Source organism: Carettochelys insculpta, chromosome 22, assembly GCF_033958435.1.
Source record: "Carettochelys insculpta isolate YL-2023 chromosome 22, ASM3395843v1, whole genome shotgun sequence".
Taxonomy (NCBI): domain Eukaryota; kingdom Metazoa; phylum Chordata; order Testudines; family Carettochelyidae; genus Carettochelys; species Carettochelys insculpta.
Window position 1 is genome coordinate 12,447,504 of NC_134158.1, and position 20,173 is coordinate 12,467,676.

The following is a 20,173-nucleotide window of genomic DNA, read 5'->3' on the forward strand; positions in this document are numbered from 1 at the left end:
TGCTGTACGTTACTCCGCCTGCTACTGCCCATGGTACACTATCACCATGTACGTTACTCTGCCTCCTACTTCAGCACTGCTGTACGTTACTCCGCCTGCTACTGCCCATGGTACACTATCACCATGTACGTTACTCTGCCTCCTACTCCAGCACTGTTGTACGTTACTCCGCCTGTTACTGCCCGCAGTACACTATCACCATGTACGTTACTCTGCCTCCTACTCCAGCACTGCTCTACGTTACTCTGCCTGTTACTGAGGCATCACTGCCTCTTTCCCTGGCTTTTCTTGCACATTTGACTGTAGCATCAGTGCATGGCCTGCCACGCTATCATTACCTCAGCTGGTACCTGCACATCATCATAATGTCACTGCCTGTTACTCCACCTGCTCCCCAGTTGTTGCTGCCTGTTTCTTAAGTGCTGCTACCTCTTACTCTGCCTGTCAGCTGGTGTCACTGCCTGTCACTGTTTCCTGTCCTGCCGCCTGTGCCTTCCATCTTGCTGTTCCTGCAACCTTCAGCCCCTTACTCCAGAAGATGCTGGCAGCCCAGCAGCCCCTGAGCTCTTTCCTCTGGATATCCACCCCTGGGGTTACAGTGGGGGCTTAGTGCCCCCCTGAACTACAAACAAACACAAGCTTCCTGGTTGCATTGTTCCAGCATGACATGGTCTCTCAGGCTCCCCTGTACTATCACTGTGGAGGCTGGGGCGTGGCCAGGATTACTGACTGACAGGTTACTAAATCACCCAGCCACGGCAGGGGGTGGTATTGCTGGACCTAATCCTTTCCTGATCCACCCATCCCAAACCTCCCCGTTTCCCCCACGGCCCCCTCCCGCCCCATCTCATCTACCTGCCAGCCGGGCAATAAAGCAGATGCCTGATGAACTCCCAGCTGGCCGGACCGGGTGGTGTCGGCAGAGCCCCCCCCACCCCGCCGGAGTACACCCATGGGTGGGGAGTCGAGAGCAGAATCCAGCCTGACCTCCCCCATCCGGAGTGACTCTGGATTAACCCGGATCAGAGTCTGGCCCAAACCCCCCCAGCATCCAGGGCTGACTCCAGGGAACTGCCATCAGAATCTGCCCCGAGCCCCGGCGATTAGGAGGTGCTCCAGAGGGACCGAGCTCTAAATCTGGCCTGATCCCCTTGCGGACAAGGCTGACTCTATCCTGCCACTGGCTGAACCGCAGCCGGGTTCCTGCCCCAGCCCAGGGAGGGGCCGGGAGCTGCGCCCACCCCTCACATGACGCAGTAGGGCTCCCGGGGCAGAGGGGCCTCTGTCCTGCGGCAGGGCACGTGGGCCGCCAGCCCTTTCTTGAGCTCCTTGTTGAGCAGGAAGCAGACGACGGGGTTGACAGCGGCCTGGGCAAAGCTGAGCCAAACAGCGGTGGCCAGGTAGCGCGGGGGGACGCTGCAGGCCTTGACGAACACCCGCCAGTAGCAGGCCACGATGTAGGGGGACCAGAGCAACAGGAAGAGGACGGTGATGACGTAGAACATCTTTCCCAGTCGCTTCTCGGCCTTGAACTCCTCCATGCCCAGCAGGCGGCGGTTGGCGCCGTGCCCGTTCTGCCGCACGCCCAGCAGCGTGGGCGGCATGGGGCCCCGGCCAAAGCCAGCGATCCAGTTGGCGGCCGCCTGGCCCGTGGCGCCTGGCCCGTGGAACGTCCAGTTCTGGCTGATGGCCGGCACCATCTGCACAGGCTTCATCCTGCGGTGGCGGTACTCGAAGCAGAGCAGCTTGCCGTAGACAGCGTGGGTGGCGCCCACCAGCACGGCCAGCATGAGCATGAAGCCCAGCGTGTCGTTGGCCTTGACGTAGCGGTGCTCGAAGACGCACTGCTCCTCCTCCCGGATGAACTTGTAGGTGCCCACGTCGAAGACGGGTGGGAAGGCCATGGCCACCGACAGGGTCCAGACCATGCAGATGACGGCCACGCAGGTGCACAGCGTCATGCGCTTGGCATAGAAGCGGTGGTGGGCCACGGCCATGTACCGCGTGACGCTGATGCAGAACAGCAGGAAGGCGGCGTGGAAGCAGAACAGCACAGCCAGGAAGGCCACCACCTTGCAGCTCAGTGGGCTGTGGGTCCAGGCCGAGCCGTGGCGGATGGAGACCAGCACGAAGGGGAAGCAGACGGCTGCCCGCACGGCGTCGGCCAGGCACAGGTCCAGCAGAAAGTAGTAGGGCGCCCGGTGCAGGCCCCGCTCCTTCAGCACCAGCAGCGCCAGCGCCAGGTTCCCCGCCAGGCTCACGCAGATGATCAGCCCCAGCAGCAGCAGCTTGGCATAGGTGGAGGCTGCTGGGGGCAGCCGCGGGCCTGGCCCGTCCACGTCACTGGCATTGGCCATGTCTGGCCGGCACCACGTCTGAGGAGAGAGAAGGGGTGGTTGGGGCCGGCCTGGCCGTGGGGCATCGGGAGGGAGGGAGGGAGGGAGGGAGGAGGGCGGTGGGGGCCGGCCCGGCCGTGGGGTGTCAGTGGGAGGGAGGAGGGCAGGGGGGCCAGCCCGGCCATGGGGTGTCAGCGGGAGGGAGGAGGGCGGGGGGGGCCGGCCTGGCTGTGGGGCATCGGGAGGGAGGGAGGGAGGAGGGTGGTGGGGGCCGGCCCGGCCGTGGGGCATCAGGAAGGAGGGAGGAGGGCGGCGGGGGCCGGCCCGGCCGTGGGGTGTCAGTGGGAGGGAGGAGGGCGGGGGGGCCAGCCCGGCCATGAGGTGTCGGCGGGAGGGAGGAGGGCGGGGGGGCCAGCCCGGCCATGAGGTGTCAGCGGGAGGGAGGAGGGCGGGGGGGGCCGGCCTGGCCGTGGGGCATCGGGAAGGAGGGAGGGAGGAGGGTGGTGGGGCCCGGCCCAGCCATGGGGGGTCTAACGTCAGCCTAAGGGGGCCATGGAGCAATTCCCGGGCAGCCCCTAGGCCTCCAGTCTCAACCCCGCCCCACCTGGGGGTCGTGAGGCACCATCTTCTGCCCCACCCTGGGCTGATGGGTGTCGGTGCCCCTCGTAGCCCAGTGGAGGTTGGCACAGTGATGCCCAGTTGTTGTCCCGGCCACACGCTGGCACTTTCGCGCTCAGTAGTCATCACCGCCGCCCCGACGCTGATGCGCTCTCGCGCAGTCGGTCACAGCCCAGCACATTCACGGTTGTCACCGACGCTGACGCGCTCTCGCACAGTCGGTCACAGCCTGGCAAGTTCACGGTTGTTACCGACGCTGACGTGCTCTCGCACAGTCGGTCACAGCCCGGCACGTTCACAGTTGTCACCGCCGCCCTGATGCTGACACGCTCTCGCACAGTCAGTCACAGCCCGGCACATTCACGGTTGTCACCGCTGCCCCGACGCTGACACGCTCACACACAGTCGGTTACAGCCCGGCACGTTCACGGTTGCCACCGCCGCCCTGATGCTGACACGCTCACACACAGTCGGTTACAGCCCGGCACGTTCACGGTTGCCACCGCCGCCCCGACGCTGACACGCTCTCGCACAGTCGATCACAGCCCAGCACGTTCACGGTTGTCACCGCTGCCCCGACGCTGACACGCTCACACACAGTCGGTTACAGCCCGGCACGTTCACGGTTGCCACCGCCGCCCTGATGCTGACACGCTCACACACAGTCGGTTACAGCCCGGCACGTTCACGGTTGCCACCGCCGCCCTGATGCTGACACGCTCACACACAGTCGGTTACAGCCCGGCACGTTCACGGTTGCCACCGCCGCCCCAATGCTGACACGCTCTCGCACAGTCGATCACAGCCCAGCACGTTCACGGTTGTCACCGCCACCCCGATGCTGACACGCTCACACACAGTCGATCACAGCCCAGCATGTTCACGGTTGTCACCGCTGCCCCGATGCTGACACGCTCACACACAGTCGGTTACAGCCCGGCACGTTCACGGTTGCCACCGCCGCCCCGACACTGACACGCTCTCACACAGTTGGTCACAGCCCAGCACGTTCACGGTTGTCACCGCCGCCCCGACGCTGACACGCTCACACACAGTCGATCACAGCCCGGCACGTTTACGGTTGTCACCGCCACCCCAATGCTGACACACTCTCGCACAGTCGATCACAACCCAGCATGTTCACGGTTGTGACCACCGCCCCAATGCTGACATGCTCTCGCACGGTTGGTCACAGCCCGGCACGTTCACGGTTGTCACCGACGCTGACACGCTCACGCACAGTCGATCACAGCCCGGCACGTTCACGGTTGTCACCGCCGCCCCGATGCTGACACGCTCTCGCACAGTGGGTCACAGCCCGGCACGTTCACGGTTGTCACCACCGCCCCGATGCTGACACGCTCTCGCACAGTGGGTCACAGCCCGGCACGTTCACGGTTGTCACCACCGCCCCGATGCTGACACACTCTCACACAGTGGGTCACAGCCCGGCACTTTCACGGTTGTCACCGCCGCCCCGACGCTGACACGCTCTCGCACAGTTGATCACAGCCCGGCACATTCACGATTGTCACCACCGCCCCGACGCTGACACGTTCACCCCCAGGCATTGTCACAGCCGCACACACTGAGCACAGGCACTGTCACAGCCCCACCGGTGCGGGTGTGCTCACTCACAGTTGTCCTCCCAGCTGCCCTGACGTGCTCATGCACAGTTATTGTCACAGCTGCACCAACACAGGCAGACACACGCGCAGGCATTGTCACAGCCGCACGCGCTGTCATCGCTACAGGCAGACACCATAACAGGCTCACGTCCAGTCACTGGCACAGCTGCCCTAACACAGTCCTCCGCCCAGCTGCCCTGACGCTGCCACAGCCGCACCAACACCGACACGCTCACTCCTTCCATCTGCCCTCGTGCCGGCACGCTCACAACGCCACTGGTGCAGCTGCACATGCTGATACTCTCGCACAGTTGTCCTCCCAGCTGCCCCGAGGCTGACACATTCTTGCACGGTCATCACAGCCACACACACTGGCACACGTGCACAGCCCTGCTACCAGCCAGGCTGACACAGTCACTCAGTCACCACGGCTGCACACACAGATGCTCACACACAACCACAGCGCTGCCACCAACGGTCACACGCACACTCACACTCATCCTCACCACTGCTGCACACAGACGCTCACACAAAACCACAGCACTGCCACCAACAGTCACACGCACATGCACACTCATCCTCCCCACAGCTGCACACATGGACGCTCACACACAACCACAGCACTGCCACCAATGGTCACACGCACACACACATGCACACTAATCCTCCCCACAGCTGCACACACGGACGCTCAAACACAACCACAGCACTGCCACCAACGGTCACACGCACACTCACACTCATCCTCACCACTGCTGCACACATGGACGCTCACACACAACCACAGCACTGCCACCAACAGTCACATGCACATTCACACTCATCTTCACCACTGCTGCACACACGGATGCTCACACACAATCTAAGCACAGCCACCAATGGTCACATGCTCTCTTGCATTCATCCTCATCACAGCTGCACACACGGACACTCACACACAATCATAGCACTGCCACCAATGCTCACATGCACGCACACACACTCATCCTCACCACTGCTGCACACATGGACACTCACACACAACCATAGCACTGCCACCAATGGTCACACACTCACTCACACTCATCCTCCCCACAGCTGCACACATGGACACTCACACACAACCATAGCACTGCCACCAATGGTCACATGCACACTCACACTCATCCTCACCACTGCTGCACACATGGATGCTCACACACAACCACAGCACTGCCACCAATGGTCACATGCACACTCACACTCACACTCATCCTCCCCACAGCTGCACACACGGACGCTCACACACAACCATTGCACTGCCACCAATGGTCACATGCAGACTCACTCATCCTCACCACAGCTACAAAAACGGACGCGCACACACAATCTAAGCACAGCCACCAATGGTCACACGCTCACTTGCACTCATCCTCATCACAGCTGCACACATGGACACTCACTCACAATCATACCACTCCCACCAATTGTCACACACTCACTCACACTCATCCTCCCCACAGCTGCACACACGGACGCTCACACACAACCACAGCACAGCCACCAATGGTCACATGCACATTCACACTCATCCTCACCACTGCTGCACACACGGACGCTCACACACAACCACAGCACTGCCACCAATGGTCACACGCACACGCACACTCACCACAGCTACACACAAGGACGCTCACACACAATCTAAGCACAGCCACCAATGGTCACACACTCACTTGTACTCATCCTCACCACAGCTGCAGACATGGACCCTCACACACAACCATAGCACTGCCACCAACGGTCACACTCACACTCACATTCATTCTCACCACTGCTGCAGACACGGACACACACACACAACCATAGCACTGCCACCAATGGGCACACACACACACACTCATCCTCACCACTGCTGCACACATGGACACACACACAATCATAGCACTGCCACCAATTGTCACACACTCACTCACACTCATCCTCCCCACAGCTGCACACACAGACGCTCACACACAACCACAGCACTGCCACCAACGGTCACATGCACACGCACACTCACACTCATCCTCCCCACAGCTGCACACACGGACACTCACACACAATCTAAGCACAGCCACCAATGGTCACACGCTCACTTGCACTCATCCTCATCACAGCTGCACACACAGACACACACACAATTATAGCACTGCCACCAACGGTCACACACTCACTCACACTCATCCACACCACAGCTGAACACACGGACGCTCACACACAACCACAGCACTGCCACCAACGGTCACATGCACACTCACCCTCACCACAGCTGCACACATGGATGCTCACATACAATCTAAACACAGCCACCAATGATCACATGCTCACTCACACTCATCCTCACCACAGCTGCACTCGCACGCTCACTTGCACTCATCCTCATCACAGCTGCACACACGGACACACACACAATCATAGCACTGCTACCAATTGTCACACACTCACTCACACTCATCTTCACCACAGCTGCACACATGGACGTTCACACACAACCATAGTGCTGCCACCAACAGTCACATGCACACTCACCCTCACCACAGCTGCACACATGGATGCTCACACACAATCTAAACACAGCCACCAATGGTCACACACTCACTCACACTCATCCTCCCCACAGCTGCACACACTGATGCTCACACACAATTTTAATGGCCACTAACGGTCACACGCTCACTCACACTCATCCTCATGACAGCTGCACACATGGACGCTCACACACAATATAAACACAGCCACCAATGGCCACACACTCACTTGCATTCATCCTCACCACAGCTGCACACAGGGACGCTTACACACAATCATACCACTGCCACCAACGGTCACATGAACACTCACGCTCATTCTCACCACAGCTGCACACATGGGCCCTCACACACAATCTAAATACAGCCACCAACAGTCACACACACTCACACTCATCCTCCCCACAGCTGCACACGCTGATATGTGTGAACACAACTGTCACAGCCATGTGCATGTGTGGTTGTCACAGCTTCACACACACACAGTCATCCTCACAGCCTCCCTGATGCTGACACGCTCAGGCCATGTTGTATCACAACTGCATAGATGCCGACACACACAGTCGTTTTCACAGGCACACAGATGCAGTCATCCTCACAGCCGCACCACCAGGGGTGTACTTCTGTGCAGGTGTCCTCAGCTCTGTACCTATTCAGTCGTCCTCCCAACCGCATGGACACTGACACACTCACAATGAACCACAATCACACAGTCACCTGCCCACCAACACTTGCAGTGACACACTCACAGATGCACCAACACTCTCACGTGCCTCCAGACTGAGCCTTGCACGAGTGCCCACTGCCCCGCTAAGCCCATTCCATCCTTGCACACTCAGGCCATGACAGCTGGTTGCACTAGGCCCGCAGCACACACGCCACTGCTCCCACATGTTGTGGGGCTGGATGTTTCTGGCTGCCAGGCTGCTTTGAAAGAGTCTCTTGCACACCTGCTGGCACACCACCCCTGCCGGGCAGTGCCAGCTGAGTGCTGCTGGTAGTGGGCAGAGCCTGCCCAGCCCAGTGGGAGGGGCTGCTGGACCCAGCCTCAGCTGTGTGTGGGGACCAAGGAGTGGAAGGAGATGAGGGCCGGGGCGCAGGCCATAGTGCAAGAGGAGGGAAGGGGCAGAGAACCTGGCAGTGCCCACCGCTCCCCTAGGCTCTCCAGGAGCCAGCGGGTGCCACCCAGGGGAACTCCACCGGGACCCACGAGACGAGTGCAAACAGGCCCCCGGCCCCAGCCAGCAGCCTCCTCCTGGCACGATGGGCCCCCCCGGCGCGAGGCCAGCCGATGCCCTGTTGGTGGGGGGAGATGTGCAGCTGGAACGGGCTGCAGCCTGGTGCACTCGAGGTTGGCATGTTCCAGGTTCTCCCTCAAGCGCCTGGGGCAGGGGGTGAACTGCGCCCACGTGGCCCCGTGCAGGAGCTGCCAGCCGATACCCCCGGCAGGCCGCAGGGCAGGGCACAGAGGCCAGTGCAGCGAGCGGTGGGCTCGGAGGTGGGTGCCTGGAGCCTCTGGGGTGGGAGCTGAGGGCACCAGCCCCCCGAAGCAGGGCTGGGGCGCAGGGTCCACTGCAGGAGGGAAGGCAAGTGAGGGGCGCCGCAGCGGAGGTTGCACAGGGGTGCGAAGGGTGGAGAGCCCCATTTGGTACCCAGGGCCCCCGGGGCAGAACTCCCCTGAGAGCGAGGCCCCTGCCCCCCTAGGCCTGGGGAGTCTCCCCGCGTGCTGCGCGGCCGCTGGGAGCCTCCACACGGGCCCCCCGCTCTGCTGGGGAGGCGACGGGCGGCAAAGACGGGCTGCACCCCAAGCACATGGCTGCCAAGGGACGTGCACAGCGTGCTACGGATGGATGTGCGCACGCACAGACCCGCAAGCCTGTTTCACACGCACTGCACGTACACACACTGGGCACGCTGACACTGTGAGTTCACACACACTGCACACCCCACTTCCAGTGTGTGTACAGGCACACCTGGGCAATACACGTGCACACAGACTAACGCTCACACGCAGAGCACAGGGCCACACCCGCCAGCAGTGGTACAGGGCTGTGTGTGCGTGCACACCCACCCACCCAGTCCCATCCCCCCACACTCACCCAAGCCCATAGGCCCTGCACGAGACCCCCCCCACCCCTAGATGGGTGCCAGTCGGTGAGGAGGGGGACAGGCCAGTAGAGGGGAACCTGCTGAGGTGGGGGGGTGGCCAGGAAAAGGGGGAGCACGAGGCTGCCAGACACACATCCCTCCTGCTGTGGGGCCACACCAGGATGTGTGGGCACGGAGAGGAAGATGGGGGCCGCAGTGGGCTGTGGGGGGTTAGCAGGGGCTGAAAGGGGCATGGGAAGCTGAAGGGGGACCCAAGGGATCAGGCGGCCGCGGGGATGGGGTGGGGGATAAGGGACAGCTCTGGGGCTGGATCCTGAGTGGCAGGGCTGGAAAGGAGGGGCCTATCTGGGTGGGGGCCGCAGAGCTGTGGGGGGCCAAGGGAGTAGGAAGGGTGGGGTCTGTGAACAGGCCGTGGGGGGCAGGGGAAGGGGGGGGAGCCCGGCCGGGGGGTGTACAGGCACGGGGCGGCAGGCCCAGCAGGGCTATGGGGTTCCGGGGGCGCTCAGGCTCAGTGGGGCGCAGGGATTGGAGGGCCGGGAAACTGCGGGGATCGGGCACAAGCCGCCAGCCTCCGGGGCCGCCAGGGGCCCAGCCCGCCCCACTCACCTGCGCCGCCGCCGCCGCCGCGGTGGGGCGGCCCCGACCCCCGCCGCTCAACCCCCCCTGGTGGCCGGCTGGGGCTCGGGGGCGCGTCGGGGGCCGGGGCCGGGGCCGGCCGAGCGCCCCATGGCGGCCCTGCCCAGCCGGTGCGGGGCGCAGCGCGGCTCGGCTCGGCTCGGCCCGGCCCCCGGCGATCCGGCTCGGCGCTCCGCAGCTCGGCCCGTGGGAACGCGCCGGCTCCGCCCCGCTCGGCTCCAGGGCGCTGCGGGCCCGGGGCGCCCCCCGCCGGCCGGCCCGATCCGATCCGATCCGGAGTGACTCCGGCTCCGCTCCCCACAAAGACGCCGCGAACCCCGGTGGGACGCCGGGGGCGGGCCCGGGGCGCAGACGGACGTGGGGGGCGGAGCCGAGGCTGGGTTCGGGCATCGCGGCTCCACCAGGACCGGAGGGAGGGGCCGGACGCCTGGGTTCATCCCCAGCGCTGCTGCCCCCAGCTCAGCACCCCCAATGCGCGGGGCGCACAGAGCCTCGCGCCGCAGGTCCCAGAGCGGCCCAATGCCCGGGGGGGGGCGCGGCTCCCTGCTGCCCCAGGGGAGGGTGGGGCAGGGCAGGGCAGGGCAGCAGCCTGGCCCCTCGGGGGGTCCCAGGCTCCAGCCGGCCGTTGGGGTTACTTCCTTGGAGCCAGGGCCAGACCCGCCCCACCGCGGCAGGACCCCCACACTGACCCACAGGCCCAGCAGGGAAGGGTTTATTTAGCGATTTCACCAGCTCCATGGAGCCACCGTCCTGCCCCTCACTGCAGCCCCCAGTCCCGGCTGGCCAGCCCGAGAGCCGCCTGCCACGGACTGCGGCCCAGCCCTGCCCCATGGGCCCGAGAGCCGCCTCCCACGGACTGCGGCCCAGCCCTGCCCCATGGGCCCAAGAGCCGCCTCCCACGGACTGCGGCCCAGCCCTGCCCCGCCCCGCCCCGCCCCGCCCCATCAGGCCGAGAGCCGCCTGCCACGGACTGCGGCCCAGCCCTGCCCCATGGGCCCGAGAGCCGCCTGCCACGGACTGTGGCCCAGCCCCGCCCCATCAGGCCGAGAGCCGCCTCCCACGGACTGCGGCCCAGCCCTGCCCCATGGGCCCGAGAGCCGCCTCCCACGGACTGCGGCCCAGCCCTGCCCCATGGGCCCAAGAGCCGCCTCCCACGGACTGCGGCCCAGCCCTGCCCCATCAGGCCGAGAGCCGCCTGCCACGGACTGCGGCCCAGCCCTGCCCTGCCCCATTGGCCCGAGAGCCGCCTGCCACAGACTGCGGCCCTGCCCTGCCCCATGGGCCCGAGAGCCGCCTGCCACGGACTGTGGCCCAGCCCCGCCCCATCAGGCCGAGAGCCGCCTGCCACGGACTGCGGCCCAGCCCTGCCCTGCCCCATTGGCCCGAGAGCCGCCTGCCACAGACTGCGGCCCTGCCCGGCCCTGCCCCATTGGCCCGAGAGCCGCCTCCCACGGACTGCGGCCCAGCCCTGCCCCGCCCCATCAGGCCGAGAGCCGCCTGCCACGGACTACGGCCCAGCCCTGCCCCATGGGCCCGAGAGCCGCCTCCCACGGACTGCGGCCCTGCCCGGCCCTGCCCCATTGGCCCGAGAGCCGCCTGCCACGGACTGCGGCCCAGCCCTGCCCCATGGGCCCGAGAGCCGCCTCCCACGGACTACGGCCCAGCCCTGCCCCATGGGCCCGAGAGCCGCCTCCCACGGACTGCGGCCCAGCCCTGCCCAGCCCCATGGGCCTGAGAGCCGCCTGCCACGGACTGCAGCCCAGCCCTGCCCAGCCCCATCGGGCCGAGAGCGGCCTGCCACGGACTACGGCCCAGCCCAGCCCAGCCCCATCGGGCCGAGAGCCGCCTCCCATGGACTGCGGCCCAGCCCAGCCCTGCCCCATGGGCCCGAGAGCCGCCTGCCACGGACTGTGGCCCAGCCCAGCCCTGCCCCATAGGCCCGAGAGCCGCCTGCCACGGACTGTGGCCCAGCCCTGCCCCATCAGGCCGAGAGCCGCCTGCCACGGACTGCGGCCCAGCCCAGCCCTGCCCCATGGGCCCGAGAGCCGCCTGCCACGGACTGCGGCCCTGCCCAGCCCTGCCCCCTTGGCCCGAGAGCCGCCTGCCACGGACTGCGGCCCTGCCCAGCCCTGCCCCATAGGCCCGAGAGCCGCCTGCCACGGACTGTGGCCCAGCCCAGCCCTGCCCCATGGGCCCGAGAGCCGCCTCCCACGGACTGCGGCCCAGCCCTGCCCCGCCCCATCAGGCCGAGAGCCGCCTGCCACGGACTGCGGCCCAGCCCTGCCCCATGGGCCCGAGAGCCACCTCCCACGGACTGCGGCCCTGCCCAGCCCTGCCCCATGGGCCCGAGAGCCGCCTGCCACGGACTGTGGCCCAGCCCTGCCCCATGGGCCCAAGAGCCGCCTGCCATGGACTGCGGCCCAGCCCTGCCCCGCCCCATCAGGCCGAGAACCGCCTGCCACGGACTGCGGCCCTGCCCAGCCCTGCCCCATGGGCCCGAGAGCCGCCTGCCACGGACTGTGGCCCAGCCCTGCCCCATCAGGCCAAGAGCCGCCTCCCACGGACTGTGGCCCAGCCCAGCCCAGCCCTGCCCCATGGGCCTGAGAGCCGCCTCCCACGGACTGCGGCCCAGCCCTGTCCAGCCCCATCAGGCCGAGAGCCGCCTCCCACGGACTGTGGCCCAGCCCTGCCCCATCAGGCCGAGAGCCACCTGCCACGGACTGCGGCCCAGCCCAGCCCTGCCCCATGGGCCCGAGAGCCGCCTACCACGGACTGCGGCCCAGCCCTGCCGAGCCCCATGGGCCCGAGAGCCGCCTCCCACGGACTGCGGCCCTGCCGAGCCCCGTCAGGCCGAGAGCCGCCTGCCACGGACTGCGGCCCAGCCCAGCCCTGCCCCATGGGCCCGAGAGCCGCCTCCCACGGACTGCGGCCCAGCCCAGCCCAGCCCCATCGGGCCGAGAGCCGCCTCCCACGGACTGCGGCCCAGCCCAGCCCAGCCCCATCGGGCCGAGAGCCGCCTCCCACGGACTGCGGCCCAGCCCAGCCCAGCCCCATCGGGCCGAGAGCCGCCTCCCATGGACTGCGGCCCAGCCCAGCCCTGCCCCATGGGCCCGAAAGCCGCCTGCCACGGACTGCGGCCCAGCCCAGCCCTGCCCCATGGGCCCGAGAGCCGCCTGCCACGGACTGCGGTCCAGCCCAGCCCCATGGGCTCTGGCCCCTCACTTGTGGCTCTGGTTCCCAGGTGGGCTTCCCAGCGTCGCATCCGCAGCTGCGGCAGGGTCAGGGCCAGCTCCTCCTGTCAGTGAACTCAAGGGTAGTTGGGCCTCACCCCCTGTGGGGGACTGGAGCCGGGCTCTGTCCACAGCACTCCCCAGCGCAAGGGGGAAGATTCTGCTCTCTGCCCCAGGCCTCAAGGCTGGCTCTGGCTCTGGCTCCGGCTCAGTGCTCCTGGGGGGAAACCGAGGCAGGGGCTGCCACTCCCGCCTTCACCCGTGGCAGCATTGGGTGTGAGCAGCTGGGGGGCTGCACACCTGCAGCCCCAACCTGGCCTCACTCTGCAGGCGCTTCATGAAGCAAACTGCCCTCAGCCCCCTCCGCCCCAAAGCACCCATGCAGAACCCACTGGATCAGCAACACGGGACAATGGGTAGAGGTGAACGGGGAAGAGCCAACAGGCACAGGGTAGAGCGGAGTTGGGGGGTGCAGGGAGCCTGGACGCCTGGGTTCTCTCCCCAGCTGTGGGGCTGAAGGGGTCAGAGCGCAGTGGGGGGGTGCAGGGAGCCCGGACACCCGGGTTCTCTCACCGGCTCTGGGGCTGAAGGGGTCAGAGTGCAGTGGTAGGGCGGGGGGGTGCAGGGTGCCCGGACACCCGGGTTCTCTCACCGGCTCTGGGGCTGAAGGGGTCAGAGTGCAGTGGGGGGGTGCAGGGTGCCCAGACACCCAGGTTCTCTCACCGGCTCTGGGGCTGAAGGGGTCAGAGTGCAGTGGTGGGTCGGGGGGGTGCAGGGTGCCAGGACGCCCGGGTTCTCTCCCCAGCTGTGGGGCTGAAGGGGTCAGAGCGCAGTGGGGGGGTGCAGGGTGCCCGGACGCCCGGGTTCTCTCCCCAGCTGTGGGGCTGAAGGGGTCAGAGCGCAGTGGGGGGGTGCAGGGTGCCCGGACGCCCGGGTTCTCTCACCGGCTCTGGGGCTGAAGGGGTCAGAGTGCAGTGGTGGGGCGGGGGGGTGCAGGGTGTCAGGACGCCCGGGTTCTCTCACCGGCTCTGGGGCTGAAGGGGTCAGAGTGCAGTGGGGGGGGTGCAGGGTGCCCAGACACCCGGGTTCTCTCACCGGCTCTGGGGCTGAAGGGGTCAGAGTGCAGTGGTGGGGCGGGGGGGTGCAGGGTGTCAGGACGCCCGGGTTCTCTCACCGGCTCTGGGGCTGAAGGGGTCAGAGTGCAGTGGGGGGGGTGCAGGGTGCCAGGACACCCGGGTTCTCTCGCCGGCTCTGGGGCTGAAGGGGTCAGAGTGCAGTGGGGGGGTGCAGGGTGCCCGGACGCCTGGGTTCTCTCGCCGGCTCTGGGGCTGAAGGGGTCAGAGTGCAGTGGGGGGGTGCAGGGTGCCCGGACGCCTGGGTTCTCTCGCCGGCTCTGGGGCTGAAGGGGTCAGAGTGCAGTGGTGGGGTGCAGGGTGCCCGGATGCCTGGGTTCTCTCCCCAGCTGTGGGGCTGAAGGGGTCAGAGCGCAGTGGTGGGGTGCAGGGTGCCTGGACGCTTGGGTTCTCTCCCCAGCTGTGGGGCTGAAGGAGTCAGAGCGCAGTGGGGGGGTGCAGGGTGCCTGGACGCCTGGGTTCTCTCCCCAGCTGTGGGGCTGAAGGGGTCAGAGCGCAGTGGGGGGGTGCAGGGTGCCTGGACGCTTGGGTTCTCTCCCCGGCTGTGGGGCTGAAGGGGTCAGAGCGCAGTGGGGGGGTGCAGGGTGCCTGGACGCTTGGGTTCTCTCCCTGGCTCTGGGGCTGAAGGGGTCAGAGTGCAGTGGGGGGGTGCAGGGTGCCCGGACGCCTGGGTTCTCTCGCCGGCTCTGGGGCTGAAGGGGTCAGAGTGCAGTGGGGGGGTGCAGGGTGCCCGGACGCCTGGGTTCTCTCGCCGGCTCTGGGGCTGAAGGGGTCAGAGTGCAGTGGGGGGGTGCAGGGTGCCCGGACGCCTGGGTTCTCTCGCCGGCTCTGGGGCTGAAGGGGTCAGAGTGCAGTGGTGGGGTGCAGGGTGCCCGGACGCCTGGGTTCTCTCGCCGGCTCTGGGGCTGAAGGGGTCAGAGTGCAGTGGTGGGGTGCAGGGTGCCCGGACGCCTGGGTTCTCTCCCCAGCTGTGGGGCTGAAGGGGTCAGAGCGCAGTGGGGGGGTGCAGGGTGCCTGGACGCTTGGGTTCTCTCCCCAGCTGTGGGGCTGAAGGGGTCAGAGCGCAGTGGGGGGGTGCAGGGTGCCTGGACGCCTGGGTTCTCTCCCCAGCTGTGGGGCTGAAGGGGTCAGAGCGCAGTGGGGGGGTGCAGGGTGCCCGGACGCCTGGGTTCTCTCGCCGGCTCTGGGGCTGAAGGGGTCAGAGCGCAGTGGGGGGGTGCAGGGTGCCTGGACGCTTGGGTTCTCTCCCTGGCTCTGGGGCTGAAGGGGTCAGAGTGCAGTAGGGGCGGGGTGCAGGGTACCCGGACGCCTGGGTTCTCTCCCTGGCTCTGAGGCTGAAGGGGTCAGAGCGCAGTTGGGGGGTGCAGGGTGCCCGGACGCCTGGGTTCTAGGTAGCTGGGCGCCTCCTCCCTGGGCTGGGCCCGACCCCAGGCCCCTTGGCCCTCCTTGGCCAGCTGGAGCCCCTGTCCATGCCAGGACCAGCATGACGGCTGGTGCCAGCAGTGGCCAGGCTGTGCCGCCTCCCGGTGGCCTCTCCCCCAGCAGTGCTGGGAGGCTGTCCCGGCCTGGGCCTGCAGGCAGGATGCTCTGGGCAGCTTGTGCTCCACTCCTTGCTGGCCCCCCCGGGGCTGGCATCCCGCAGGGCCGTCTCCCGGGCCAGGGCGCTGCTCAGTGCTCCTCCGGCCCAGCCCAACGCACCACGAGGTCCCGGCCGCTCAGGACGCTGTGATGCCAGGCTGGGGGGGGAGCCAGCCGTCTCCATGCCCCCCAGCTCCTGCGCCTGCAGCCGGCTCGGGTAGAGCTGCTCCAGCGCCAAACCCACAGCCTCGTCCTCCGCCCGCCACAGCCCGGCCTGCTCCTCCGGGCCAGCCGCGAAGGCAGGGGCCTCTGGCCCGAGGTTGCCCCCCAGGGCCACAGGCAGCGCCAGGGACTCGGCCCAGTCCAGGGGGCACTTCTTTGCTGGGCAGGGCAGGGCGGGCGCCCAGCAGCTCCGCGGCCTGCGGGAGGGAGCAGGGCTGGAGGAGACAGGGCAGGAGCTGGAGGAGACAGGGCACCCCCAGCTCACACAGGACTGGAATGGCAGGATTGCCCCAGCGCCAGGGAGAAATTCTGCCTGACCGTGCCTCAGTTTCTCCACCTGTGAGCCGGGGGGCGAGGCTGCCTCTGCCAGACAGGGAGATTCTGAGGGGCTCTTGGTGTGGGATCCCCTCCGGTGGGCAGAGCCGGGTGTAGGGGTGTCATGGGGTTCAGGGGTGCCCAGGCTCTGCACCCCCTCCACAGGCAGGAGCGACTCTCACTCAGCAGGAGACCAGCGGGTTTATTAGCCGACAGGACACAGCGTCGTACAGAGGGGTCAGTGCAGCCGGCAGAGACAGCCAGTCCCATCCATGTGGGGAGAGGAGGCCCTGAGGGGCCCCCAGAGCCGGGGCCTGGCCCCCTCCTTTGCCTCTCTCTCTCCCAGCCCAGACTAACTGCTTCCAACTCCCAGTGCCAATTCAAACCCCTCAGGCTCCACCTCCCCCTTTGTTTCCAGTACAAAGGTGTTACCTGGTCCTCAGGGTTACCCTCAGCAGGAGCCCCCCCCACCCTCTGTGAGCCACTCACACACACACACCCATCCCCCACTCCATCACATCTCTCCCCCCTTCCAGACCAAACTGAGCGGGGTCACTCAGCCGGTGACCTGGGGAAGTTCGGGGCCCTCCCCTCGTGACAGGGCATCGGCTGTACCCTCGGTGCTTCCCTTGATGCGCACCACCTCCACGTAATCCTGCTGGGGGAGGCTCCAAGTCAGGAGCTTGGTCTTGGGCCTTTTCATGTGAAGCAGCCGGGCAAGTCCCGGTGGTTCCCTCGGGCTGGTCGGTCTCCCTGCTTCGGCCTCTGGTCCATCAGCCACGTTCTCAAGTCGGGCAGGCAGAGCCCACACAGATGCTGCAGCAGCAGCAGCATATATTTGGGATTCAGTTACAGTCCAGTAAAGGAAGGTACAAATGCTTCCACCCTTGGCATTTGGCCAGACCACCACAATGGTCGTGTGCCTCAGTTTCCCCGTCCATATCACACCATAGGTTTGGAATGTCCCTCCTCATGTGAGAGGTTGCAAGACTAGTTACAGGGAACAATGGTGACATTTCAGAATTACAAACTCCTTCAACACACAATTCATGTTTCTACATCAATGCGATCATGTCACATGGCTCTTTCCAAACATTCAGCACATGGTACAATCCTGCAGCTTCTGGTAGCAGCACCCACTGGTTACAGCAGTCAGCGTGAGTAACAGAACAAACCCATTGCAACTGCACATTTACGTTGCTCTTCGGTAGAGCACAACCTTTGTGTAACCTCCTGGAGAAGCTGGTATTTTGGGGCTAAATGGCTGAGGCCTTTCTGTGCACCATCAAGTTCTAATCTTCTCCCTTGCCCCCTGGGGGGGAAATCTGATCTCTCTGGCTGTGCCCTCCCTGCTAACAAGAGCTGCGCCAGTGCTGATCTCAGGGAGACGGCCCCCTCCCAGCCAGTCTGGAAATTTGCAAACCAAACTGGGACTTGGCTCAATCTAATTCTTGACCTTCCCCCCCACCCCTCCACTCTCTGATTTGCTCACCTTGATTATCTTTTTCTGATTTGTCCTCCTTGCTTACTGTTTCGGTTCTCTGTGCCTTAAATATTGAGTCTGTTCTGGTCTGGCTATGGTCTGAAGAAGTGGGTCTGTCCCACTAAGTAGGCATCCTTTAGTCTGCATAGACTATGGACCGCGCCCTTTATAGTTTCAATTGAGGATTTATTTTGCTAGTCTTTAAAGTGCTACTTGACTGCTTTTTGTTTTGGTTTTTAAAAGTTGTTTTGTGAGTCCCAGACGCAGAATCCACATGAAGGAATCACTGGAGGAATCCCTAACAACAACGAAGGGTCCTGTGGCACCTAATAGACTAACAGAAAAGTTTTGAGCATGAGCTTTCGTGAGCACAGACTCACTTCATCAGATGCTGCATCTGATGAAGTGAGTCTGTGCTCACAAAATCTCATGCTCAAAACTTTTCTGTTAGTCTATAAGGTGCCACAGGACCCTTCGTTGCTGTTACAGATCCAGACTAACACGGCTACCCCCCCGATACTGAAGGAATCCCTGTTTATCTCTTACTGGCCCACCAGGCCCAAAGCTCCTTTGTCCTTCCACCTCCAACTGCTGCCTCCCCATGGAATCAGAAGTGGAGTCCAGTGTGAGAATATAAGTGTTTCCAGCATCTGGAGATGGGGAATTGCTGAACCTCTCCTGCATCCTACAGAGACTGACTGTGCAGCTGTTTCACTTGGTTCTCACAGGGCTGCTCACACTCCCTGAGAGTGTTCACTTTACTTGGACCAACTTCCAGTTCCTGAGACCCCTTTACCCGGCCTGCTTTGGACCCTTGCAGAGCACAGCCAGTGGTTTCACACTCAGGCAGGTTCTGACCATCAGGGGCTGAAACAAACTTCTCCCCAGGCAAAGGGCTGCTCTGGCGCTCACAGACAAGCACCTTTCCTGTTCACTCTCCTTGGAATCTCCCTCCTAAGTGTCGCTGGTAAACTGTTCACTCGCGTCATCCTTGGCAGACTCCAGAAGATTGCTGAGAGGGAGCACCCCGAATCGCAGTGCGGATTCCGCGCAGAGAGGTCTACCGTTGACATGGTCGTCTCTCTGAGGCAGCTGCAGGAGAAATCCAGGGAGCAGAGGAAGCCACTCTACATAGCCTTCATCGACCTGACCAAGGCCTTTGACTTGGTCAGCAGGGAAGGTCTGTTCAAAGTGCTCCACAAGATAGGCTGTCCTCCACGGTTACTCACGATGATCCAGTCGTTCCACGAAGACATGAGAGGAACCATCCAATATGATGGCGCTTTATCAGATGTTTTCAGAATCAGGAGTGGCATCAAACAAGGATGCGTGCTTGCTCCGACATAGTTCGGGATCTTCTTCGCACTCCTCCTGAAGCAGCCTTTGGATCTTCAACAGAGGGCATCTTGCTGCACACAAGATCTGACCGGAAACTGTTTAACCTTGCAAGGCTGAAAGCTAAGTCTAAGGCGTGAGAAGTCCTCATCAGAGACATGCTGTTCGCAGACGATGCTGCTGTAGTGTCTCACACAGAAGACCAGCTTCAAAAACTGCTGGATCGGTTCTCCAAAGCGTGCAAGGACTTTGGGCTTTCCATCAGCCTAAAGAAGACAAACGTACTCGGTCAGGATGTTGCTGAATCCCCATCAATCAGCATTGACAACTATACGTTAGAGGTCGTCCACGAGTTCGTTTACCTCGGGTCCACCATCACTGACACCCTGTCGTTGGACACTGAGCTAAATAGGAGGCTCGGAAAACCGGCCACAACTCTGTCCAGACTCAGCAAGAGAGTGTGGAATAACAACAAACTGTACACTCACACCAAAATGCAAGTCTACAGAGCCTGCATCCTCAGCACCCTCCTTTGTGGCAGCGAGACTTGGACCCTGTATGCCCGCCAGGAAAAGAGGCTGAATGTCTTCCACTTGCGCTGCCTCAGGCGCATCCTTGGAATATCATGGAAGGACAGAGTGACCAACACCACCGTCCTCGAGCAAGCTGGAATCCCAACCACGCACACCCTCCTCTGGCAGCGTTGCCTCCGCTGGCCTGGCCACGTCCACAGGATGAATGATGGAAGGATTCCAAAAGACATCCTGTATGGTGAGCTAGCCTCTGGCAAAAGACCTCCCGGACGCCCCCAGTTGCGCTACAAAGATGTCTGCAAGAGAGACCTCAGAGAGGTAGACATCGAGCTGGACAACTGGAAAGAACTAGCAGATGACCGCAGCAGATGGAGGCAGGGGTTACACAAGGGCCTTCAGAAGGGCGAGATGAGGATCAGACAGCTAGCAGAGGAGAAGCGAGCGCACAGAAAGCACACTAAGGACTTGCCAGACACCCACTACATCTGC

General features: G+C 64.1%; 1 protein-coding gene across 2 annotated transcripts; it reads right to left on the bottom strand.

Annotated features, from left to right (window-relative positions):
- Window positions 1–854: 854 nt before the first annotated feature.
- On the bottom strand, window positions 855–10,181 carry GPR173 (G protein-coupled receptor 173). 2 transcript variants are annotated; one of them, XM_075016489.1, is made up of 3 exons: window positions 9,826–10,181; window positions 2,941–3,183; window positions 855–2,375 (listed from the first exon to the last, which is right to left on the bottom strand). In XM_075016489.1, the coding sequence occupies exons 2-3, from the start codon at window positions 2,959–2,961 to the stop codon at window positions 1,245–1,247; spliced, it is 1,152 nt and encodes a 383-aa protein (XP_074872590.1). In that variant the 5' UTR covers window positions 2,962–3,183; window positions 9,826–10,181; the 3' UTR covers window positions 855–1,244. The 2 variants fall into 2 exon arrangements, with proteins under 2 accessions (XP_074872590.1, XP_074872591.1); XM_075016490.1 differs by lacking the exon at window positions 2,941–3,183.
- Between the last annotated feature and the right edge of the window lie 9,992 nt (window positions 10,182–20,173).